Source organism: Lottia gigantea (assembly GCF_000327385.1).
Source record: "Lottia gigantea unplaced genomic scaffold LOTGIsca_15, whole genome shotgun sequence".
Classification (NCBI taxonomy): Eukaryota; Metazoa; Mollusca; class Gastropoda; family Lottiidae; genus Lottia; species Lottia gigantea.
Window position 1 is genome coordinate 1,574,449 of NW_008707797.1, and position 10,540 is coordinate 1,584,988.

Below are 10,540 nucleotides of genomic sequence, written 5' to 3' on the forward strand. Positions count from 1 at the left end.
TTTGTACGACCCGTAAACATCCGTATTACAATTTTCACAACATTTCTGACATTTCAAATGGCAGGTATCTTGAAAATTACGTGACTTTTGGGGTCGACCGACTTTCGAGATACCAAGTCAGATTACCGAGATACCAAGTCAGATTACCGAGATACCAAGTCAGATTACCGAGATACCAAGTCAGATTATCGAGATACCAAGTTGGATTACCGAGATACCAAGTTGGATTACCGAGATACCAAGTCTGACTACCGAGATACCACGTCGGATTACCAGGTCAGGTTTTCGAGATACTAAGTCGGATTTTGAGACGCCGAACGAATTATCATCTTGTTGGAGAAAAAGAGTCACGAAGCTTAGTATTTCAAATCCAGTCACGATACGCTACGAAAGGTTTCTTCATAATCAAACTCTGTAGATGATAGTTAAACGTGTCAACATCAAGCTTGGAATTTGATCCACATTGAAAATTGCAAAAGAAAGGTCTTAGGCCGTGTCTTCACGATTGAACATGTAAAAATGTATGATGGTGTTTTGAACAAATGTATGATGATGTTTTGAACAAATGTATGACGATGTTTTGAACAAATGTATGACGATGTTTTGAACAAATGTATGACGATGTTTTGAACAAATGTACGACGATGTTTTGAACAAATGTATGACGATGTTTTGAACAAATGTATCACGATGATTTGAACAAATGTATGATGATGTTTTGAACAAATGTATGACGATGTTTTGAACAAATGTATGACGATGTTTTGAACAAATGTATGACGGTGTTTTGAACAAATGTATGACAGTGTTTTGAACAAATGTATGACGGTGTTTTGAACAACTGTATGACGGTGTTTTGAACAAATGTATGACGGTGTTTTGAACAAATGTATGACGGTGTTTTGAACAAATGTATGACAGTGTTTTGAAGAAATGTATGACGATGTTTTGAACAAATGTATCACGATGTTTTGAACAAATGTATGACGATGTTTTGAACAAATGTATGACGATGTTTTGAACAAATGTATGACGGTGTTTTGAACAAATGTATGACGGTGTTTTGAACAAATGTATGACGGTGTTTTGAACAAATGTATGACAGTGTTTTGAACAAATGTATGACGATGTTTTGAACAAATGTATCACGATGTTTTGAACAAATGTATGACGATGTTTTGAACAAGTGTATCACGATGTTTTGAACAAGTGTGTAGACGGGGCTTTAGGGTAGGTATTTCAGCATTCAGTGCATGTATCACATTTCAGTAATTGATATTATGTTTTAATTATTTATCTGCCTGCTTGACTGATTATATTAAGTGCTATGTTGTTAAGAATAAAAATGATTACGATCTGCAATCTCATTGTAAAATATACATTAAAAATACCTAGAAAGTATAGAAATTTATCTGATTAAAATACAGATATTGTGTTTCTTATTTCATTGTTTCATTTTTTTTCTGTGGGCTGTGTCACCTATTCTACTTGTCTGACTCCATGAATTCGTATTAAGTTGCATTTCCATTTCCGAAAATATCCAACATAAAATTATCATATCATTTACAGTACAGTAGAAACTGTATTAAGAGACGACTCAAGGGAATAATCCAAAACGCTCTCTTAATCGAAGGCGGTATCTTAGAAAAGAGATTTGCGTCAGAATAAACACCACAATTATTTCTATAGAGTAATAATGTTATGCAACACATTGTTGGAAATGATCTTACATCAATAATCAATTAACAAGAATTTCTCAAAAGTGACGATGAAGCCCTTATGTTATTCTTTAATCACTAGCTATTAGTAAGGAATCGTATACTTCTTGAGTGGAACTTCTAATAACGTGTTAACTTTAATATAAATGGGCCTTCACCTCATGTTTCCAAGAAACGCCATTGGCTTCGACCAGATGATATGCTTCTAGTCGTCAGTCGACCTAGGTTGTATAAGGTTTTATGAGACACTCTCTTATAGAGACACTGGCCTAGGTCACAAGTAGGGACTGAAGATTTCAGCATTGGAATACATCAATTTGATAGGAAATTACCTACTTCTGGAGAGATTAGGTTGTGTTCAACAAACGAAGGGGAATAACTAAAAAAATAATCGTTGTTTCAGACCACTTCTGAATCAGTCACAGTCCACTCGGTAGTTTGATATTCTCTAGGCTCATTCCGACCTCAGAAAACTTTCATTGTATCAATAACCTGCTAGCTAGTTGGATACAATAGTTTGGTATGCTATAGTCCCTTTCTAACCACTGACAACTGCCATTGTACCAAGCAATCTGCTAGCTAGTTAGACACGATAGTTTGCTATGTTCTAATCTCGTTTTGACTACAGAGAACTGACATTGTACCAAGCAATCTGCTAGCTAGTTAGACACGATAGTTTGGTATGTTCTAATCTCGTTTTGACCACTGACAACTGCCATTGTACCAAGCAATCTGCTAGCTATTAGACACGATAGTTTGGTATGTTCTAATCTCATTCTGACCACACAGAACTGACAGTGTACCAAGCAATCTGCTAGCTAGTTAGACACGATAGTTTGGTATGTTCTAATCTCGTTTTGACCACTGACAACTGCCATTGTACCAAGCAATCTGCTAGCTATTAGACACGATAGTTTGGTATGTTCTAATCTCATTCTGACCACACAGAACTGACAGTGTACCAAGCAATCTGCTAGCTAGTTCGACACGATAGTTTGGTATGTTCTAATCTCATTCTGACCACAGAGAACTGACAGTGTACCAAGCAATCTGCTAGCTAGTTAGACACGATAGTTTGGTATGTTCTAATCTCATTCTGACCACAGAGAACTGACAATGTACCAAGAACAATTATAAGAGTTCGGTACGTTTGGTAAATCCCTTGCCTTGGAAACAATGACAAATGAATGGGCATTATTTTAGTTTTAGAAAAAGAATTATCGATTCGTTTTTATTGTCAATTCTGACGACAGATTTAGTTTAGTCCTTTGTCTATTTTCTAATCTAAAACAAACTCGTTCATTCCAAACTTTACATGAAAATATGAAAAAATGGTGAATACATTGTAAAAAACAAAAAACTAATGGTGCGTGCACACGAACGCTCAAGTTCGACGACTTATCATGAGTATTGCCGACCTGTTTACGGGCACATCATCTCCAGTCGGTTATAGGTTGGTTGATAGATGACAAGTTAACGTTCACTTCCAGCGGATGCTGATATCGCAAACTAGGTAGTTGTTGGTAGTCGTAGTAGTTGGTAGTTGGATTGGTTCAAATTGGATGATTCTGTGTTATTGGTTTGGTTGTTGATTCTTCGTTAGATCTGGTCGGGTCGAATGACATGGCGGTGAAACTCGGCCTTGGATGGTGTGGCGTGAGTTACTCGATCTCCTTCATTCTTCCAAACTCGTTCTGATCATGGTAATTCTTGTTGATTGGTAGTCGAATGGTAGTCGTTGGTTTGGTTTGGTTAGATTATCTAATAACAGTAGGAGACAATGTCGGTAAATAGTTTTGTTTTGTAGGAACTTGGCAAATGAATCCTTCAGTAAAGAAACAACCATGACTCTGTAGAACCATTGGATTTACATCTTTATCCGTCACTTTCAATGTCATACAATCTGGTTCTTCAGGTTCTTCATTACTGTCGAGAATAATCCAGGAGGTGTTGACTGGTACCCCATTGAACCATTTCCAATCTGCAGGATCTTCCAGGTTCCTTTTAGAGCCAAGGAATGTCCATTCCTTCAGCACTTGAACAAAAAGAATTTATAAAGGTTGAAATTGGGAGAAATGTTTATTTTTTCAACCTAAAATTATCATTTTGAGGTCATACGTTGACGAGAAAGTCATTGCTTTTTAAATATCCCCTATTGTACACTTCATGGTGTTGCCGGCCTTAATTGATATTTTGAGGTCATAGGATGGCAATAAAGCCTCTGCTCAATATCCCATTGTACACTTCATAGTGTTAGTCGTACAACAACTGGAAGAAAAGTGGGACTTTAAACAGCTTATCCTGTTCACACGCCCACTTCTTCAATCTTCAATATGCGACCACAATAAAGTCCACCCCCCCGCCCCTACGGGTTTTCAATGTAATTAACGAATAAATTGTACTAAATTCACATGATTTTAAGAAAAGTTAAGCTAAATCTGTGTGCTACAATATCCTTCGACCACTGGAATCGGAAAATGAAGTAGGTTAATGCCACTTATTTAGCAGAAATTTTCCTGCATTGCATACTGAACGGTGTTGTCAATGATACGCAGACAAATTAACAAAACCCTTTTCATGTAATAAACTTTATAAATGTTGTCCTCAACTTTTAATATTTTCAAAAATAACAACTTACCCCCACTGGTAACATAATCTGTCGCCACCCTTCTGCTGTCGAGGTTGTCCACCATGAGCAACATACCTCCCTCACCTTCACATGTCTCTTGAGCTAGAGACCAAATCACTTCTGTGGGATAATACTTAGTACAAATTTTACTGGTTGGGTCTTCACTGTATCCCAGATGTAATGGACATTCATCTGTAAATAAACAAAATAGAATGAAATGAAAAACAACCTTGGGTTTCCTTACATACTGGTAACCAATAGTTACTAAGACCTAAACTTATGTATCTTCAGAATCTACTAAATAAAACTTATGGAACTTATGTCATGGTAACAATTAGAAAAAAAACTAAACTTATGGAGCATTAGATAGCAAGTTATGGAACGTACATCTTCGAAATCAATAAATTCGAACTTTAACTCTTGTCACCAAAAGTACATCTGGAGTAGGATGTTATTGTTAGTATTATATAAGATTAGAACTTATGGAACTTACAATTTTAATCGCCAACAGTCATGAATAATTCAGCTTTCAGAACTTACATTCTAGTAGCCAATAGCATATGAGATTCGAACTTATGGAACTTATGATCTAGTAGCCAATAGCATATGAGATTCGAACTTATGGAACTTACGTTCTAGTAGCCAATAGCATATGAGATTCGAACTTATGGAACTTATGATCTAGTAGCCAATAGCATATGCGATTCGAACTTATGGAACTTATGATCTAGTAGCCAATAGCATATGAGATTCGAACTTATGGAACTTATGATCTAGTAGCCAATAGCATATGAGATTCGAACTTATGGAACTTATGATCTAGTAGCCAATAGTATATGAGATTCGAACTTATGGAACTTATGATCTAGTAGCCAATAGCATATGAGATGCGAACTTATGGAACTTATGATCTAGTAGCCAATAGCATATGAGATTCGAACTTATGGAACTTATGATCTAGTAGTCAATAGCATATGAGATTCGAACTTATGGAACTTACGTTCTAGTAGCCAATAGCATATGAGATTCGAACTTATGGAACTTACGTTCTAGTAGCCAATAGTATATGAGATTCGAACTTATGGAACTTACGTTCTAGTAGCCAATAGTATATGAGATTCGAACTTATGGAACTTACGTTCTAGTAGCCAATAGTATATGAGATTCGAACTTATGGAACTTACGTTCTAGTAGCCAATAGTATATGAGATTCGAACTTATGGAACTTATGTTCTAGTAGCCAATAGTATATGAGATTCGAACTTATGGAACTTACGTTCTAGTAGCCAATAGTATATGAGATTCGAACTTATGGAACTTACGTTCTAGTAGCCAATAGTATATGAGATTCGAACTTATGGAACTTACGTTCTAGTAGTCAATAGTATATGAGATTCGAACTTATGGAACTTACGTTCTAGTAGCCAATAGTATATGATATCCGACTTGATTGTTCCTCTTAATCCAGCATAAACTCGCCCAGCATACAAATAACAGTCCATGGAACTTGTTTCAATTCCTACAGATTTACAAGTAGCACGATTTCGACAAAGTTTCAGACATTCATAAGCTGAACTGACTTTGTTTTTGATATCGATGTAAGAATCTATCAGTTTAGTGGTATACTGTATTTTCATGTAAACTGAATCCATACAGTCTTCACTGTAAACGCATGATACTTTTAGCAATATTCCTAACAAAATACAGTTTAGTTTTGAAACTTTGTACATTGTGCTGGCTTCTCAGCTCTATAAACCCAAACAAATAGTACTGTACATCTAGCGTTGCTTTATATTCCCTAGACAGGCTTTGTAATTTGTGAATTTATCCTTATAAGCACGATAAGCAAGTTTAAAATATGTACAATATTCCAATAGAAAATTAATCTTCAATATTCTTTAATGTCTTAAGCCATGAGTTATCGATTTGGGGAATATTGCTTCAAAGAAAATGAAAGTTGATAATTTGGAATATTAATATGTTTTGTTATTTTGTTAGATAATTTATGGTAAGCTGTTAGCTGTCTTGTCTTTCTTTTATCTCTTTCAGGATACAGGAACCCTAGAATGTATTAATTTTAAACTAACCTGAAAGACCAAGGTTCAATCCCGGTATAGGTGGAAATGAAATGAAATGAAATGAATGGAGTTTTACGTCCTATTTTTCTGCACCTCGTGGGCTAATGAAGACGGGCAATGCCATACTGGGTGCAATGAGGGAATTTTTGACAGGACAGTGGCATTAGCCTGCTCTTTTTCGGTGTCCAACTGTCGAGGGATCTTTAACGTGCATAGCCTGTAGTACACGGGGCCCCGGTTTATTGTTCTCATCTGAACAATAAAAATTATTTAAACTGAAATATAGTTTTGAATCCATATCTGTTAAATCATCCCCTCATACTTTCAACATAATCTGTTTGATTCTTAACTTTCCTTCGAAATAATGGAAGGGAAATTATTTTCTGTGGTTGAGGGAGTAGTCTCCCATTGAACACGTAGCGTGTCATTGCTACTTGACGAGAGTATCATTGTCGAAACGTTGCTAAAAGAGTTAGTGATATCAATATAATATTTATTGTCAAATACTTTAATGCAACACGTAGGGACAAGATTGTCAACCCCTCTCCCTCTCATCTTAATGCCTCCACCTCGAACCACCGTCAATACAAATATCACTCTATACCACTGTCCTAGTTTGATAGATTTATTTGTCACGCAGTTGACAGGCTCATTCAATATTCAATCAAATCATAAACTAATTAGACACACGCAATTATTGGCTTTATTTATCAAATGAAATAAATTCGATATCAATTCATAGAAACACAATATTCGTCCACGAATGACTCCACGTAAGCCTGGATAGCTTAGACCACCACTGGAGTCCGTGTTCTGTGTCCCCAACCGCACGACTTCCACGTCAAAAACCGTTAATACGAGGTTGTTAAGTGGTTACTCGTGCCTCACCTGGACAATCTTTAAGACAAGCTGTACTCGTGCCTCACCTGGACTATATTTAAGACAAGCTGTACTCGTGCCTCACCTGAACTATATTCAAGACACACTGCACTCGTGCCTCACCTGGACTATATTTAAGACAAGTTTTACTCGTGCCTCACCTAGACTATATTTAAGACAAGTTGTACTCGTGCCTCACCTCGACTATATTTAAGACAAGTTGTACTCGTGCCTCACCTGGACTATATTTTAGACAAGCTGTACTCGTGCCTCACCTGGACTATATTTAAGACAAGTTGTACTCGTGCCTCACCTGGACTATATTTAAGACAAGCTGTACTCGTGTCTCACCTGGACTATATTTTAGACAAGCTGTACTCGTGCCTCACCTGGACTATATTTTAGACAAGTTGTACTCGTGCCTCACCTGGACTATATTTAAGACAAGCTGTACTCGTGCCTCACCTGGACTATATTTAAGACAAGCTGTACTCGTGCCTCACCTGGGCTATATTTAAGATAAGTTGTACTCGTGCCTCACCTGGACTATATTTAAGACAAGCTGTACTCGAGCCTCACCTGGACAATCTCTAAGACAAGCTGTACTCGTGCCTCACCTGGACTATATTTAAGACAAGCTGTACTCGTGCCTCACCTGGACTATATTTAAGACAAGTTGTACTCGTGCCTCACCTGGACTATATTTAAGACAAGTTGTACTCGTGCCTCACTTGGGCTATATCTAAGACAAGCTGTACTCGTGCCTCACCTGGGCTATATTTAAGATAAGTTGTACTCGTGCCTCACCTGGACTATATTTAAGACAAGCTGTACTCGTGTCTCACCTGGACTATATTTAAGACAAGCTGTACTCGTGCCTCACCTGGACTATATTTAAGACAAGCTGTACTCGTGCCTCACCTGGACTATATTTAAGACAAGTTGTACTCGTGCCTCACCTGGACTATATTTTAGACAAGCTGTACTCGTGCCTCACCTGGACAATCTTTAAGACAAGCTGTACTCGTGCCTCACCTGGACTATATTTAAGACAAGCTGTACTCGTGCCTCACCTGGACTATATTTAAGACAAGTTGTACTCGTGCCTCACCTGGACTATATTTAAGACAAGTTGTACTCGTGCCTCACCTGGACTATATTTAAGACAAGTTGTTCTCGTGCCTCACCTGGACTATATTTAAGACAAGTTGTACTCGTGTCTCACTTGGACTATATTCAAAACAAGCTGTACTCGTGTCTCACCTGGACTATATTCAAGACAAGCTGTACTCGTGTCTTACCTGGACTATATTTAAGACAAGCTGTACTCGTGTCTCACCTGGACTATATTTTAGACAAGTTGTACTCGTGTCACACCTGGACAATATTTAAGACAAGTTGTACTCGTGCCTCACCTGGACAATCTTTAAGACAAGCTGTGCTCGTGCCTCACCTGGACTATATTTAAGACAAGTTGTACTCGTGCCTCACCTGGACTATATTTAAGACAAGTTGTATTCGTGCCTCACCTGGACTATATTTAAGACAAGTTGTACTCGTGCCTCACCAGGACTATATTTAAGACAAGTTGTACTCATGCCTCACCTGGACTATATTTAAGACAAGTTGTACTCGTGCCTCACCTGGACTATATTTGAGACAAGCTGTACTCGTGCCTCACCTGGACAATCTTTAAGACAAGCTGTACTCGTGCCTCACCTGGACTATATTTAAGACAAGTTGTACTCGTGCCTCACCTGGACTATATTTAAGACAAGTTGTACTCGTGCCTCACCTGGACAATATTTAGGACAAGCTGTACTCGTGCCTCACCTGGACTATATTTAAGACAAGCTGTACTCGTGCCTCACCTGGACTATATTTAAGACAAGTTGCACTCGTGCCTCACCTGGACTATATGTTAGATCTATACAGTATAATAATATGTAATCTGTTATAACTCTATAAACATTGAGGATTAAATACAATATTCAATACTAATTGATTACTCTCATTATTACACAGTGTTATTCATTATATAGAGCTGGAGTTAGTCCGAACTACTTTGATATCAGTCCTTATTGTGAGGTTATATTGTACACTGCATAGCATTGCCAGTCTTCGTTAGCCCAAACCGGTGCAGAAACGTATGATGTAAACATGCGGGCACACGAGCGTTTTTGGTCGAAGATTTTTGTCACCAAAAAGAGTCTCTTCAGGAGTTTCACCGAAGACATAAATCTTGAGTCGGTGTCGATAATCACGTCAATCATGTTATTGAAAGGAAAAATGAATCTGATTGGATGTTCACGCTCGGTTTGACATTATAAATCCTGTCAGCAACGCGATAATCTTGACGTGGAAGCGCAGGTACACGCGGAAAGCGCGGGCCCGCACCCTTAGTGATCGACATTACCCTTCCTTAACACAGAAAACTACCATTGTGTCGAGAACAGAATACTAACTGTTGTAAATTGCACACTGCGTAGTGTGGCCTGTCTTCATTAGCTCAATCAAGGGCAGAACAGTTAGACGTAAAACTCCATTAATTTCATTTCATTTATTGTGAGGTGTAGTTTTGTTTGGTGAATGAAATCGTAGCTTAAACACCCTTTATCGATAATTATGGGTTTTATCCCAATAGTTTCGTAAGAGGCGTTAAATCACAGACAATCAAAACTACCCATTACATCTCATGACGACACGTGTATATTGTGTTGAAACATTATGTGCCCAACCTTATTAAAGATGAGTGTTATATTCTATAATATTGTCTTGTGTTTTGTTATATGTGCTCCTTGCTTCTATATGTCGTTCAAATCTTATGGTTATAGGCCAGTATATATTCACGAGTTTCTTCTACAATGCTAACGACATGAATTTACGGTAACGACTTAATTTAATTCCCATTAATTCATTTTATTTCTAATTTCAGTTAATTCCACCAGCTTTTCACACCTTTCGTACTAGAGAGCTTAGAGAGCGAAGTAATCGGATTACATTGAGAATGTATGATCCGGTCGAACATTGGCAATCACCCGGTCTGACGCGTTCAAACAACAACAAACAAGATATGATCGATGTTGTTGTCATTGTGGATTGAAACAAGGTAGGGTAAACGTTGGTTGGTCGTACCTGTGCAACATAAGCTACAGGTCACTGCGTTCAGGTAAGTTAAAACAGTTTTCATTAAGCCAATAACGCTCTGTAGAAATTTAGGACGCAAAGCTCCCTTT

At 37.6% G+C, this 10,540-nt stretch overlaps 2 protein-coding genes across 2 annotated transcripts; both read right to left on the minus strand.

Moving 5' to 3' along the window:
* Nucleotides 1-707: 707 nt before the first annotated feature.
* LOTGIDRAFT_86089 (hypothetical protein) lies at nucleotides 708-1,055 on the minus strand (the record flags this gene model as incomplete). Its single annotated transcript, XM_009050444.1, has 1 exon — nucleotides 708-1,055. A coding segment is annotated over one exon (348 nt), but the record flags the coding sequence as incomplete, so codon positions are not given.
* Nucleotides 1,056-3,475: 2,420 nt separating this feature from the next.
* LOTGIDRAFT_157850 (hypothetical protein) lies at nucleotides 3,476-6,077 on the minus strand (the record flags this gene model as incomplete). Its single annotated transcript, XM_009050445.1, has 3 exons — nucleotides 3,476-3,753; nucleotides 4,357-4,539; nucleotides 5,762-6,077. 3 exons carry the CDS (start codon nucleotides 6,075-6,077, stop codon nucleotides 3,476-3,478), a joined length of 777 nt encoding a protein of 258 aa, XP_009048693.1.
* Between the last annotated feature and the right edge of the window lie 4,463 nt (nucleotides 6,078-10,540).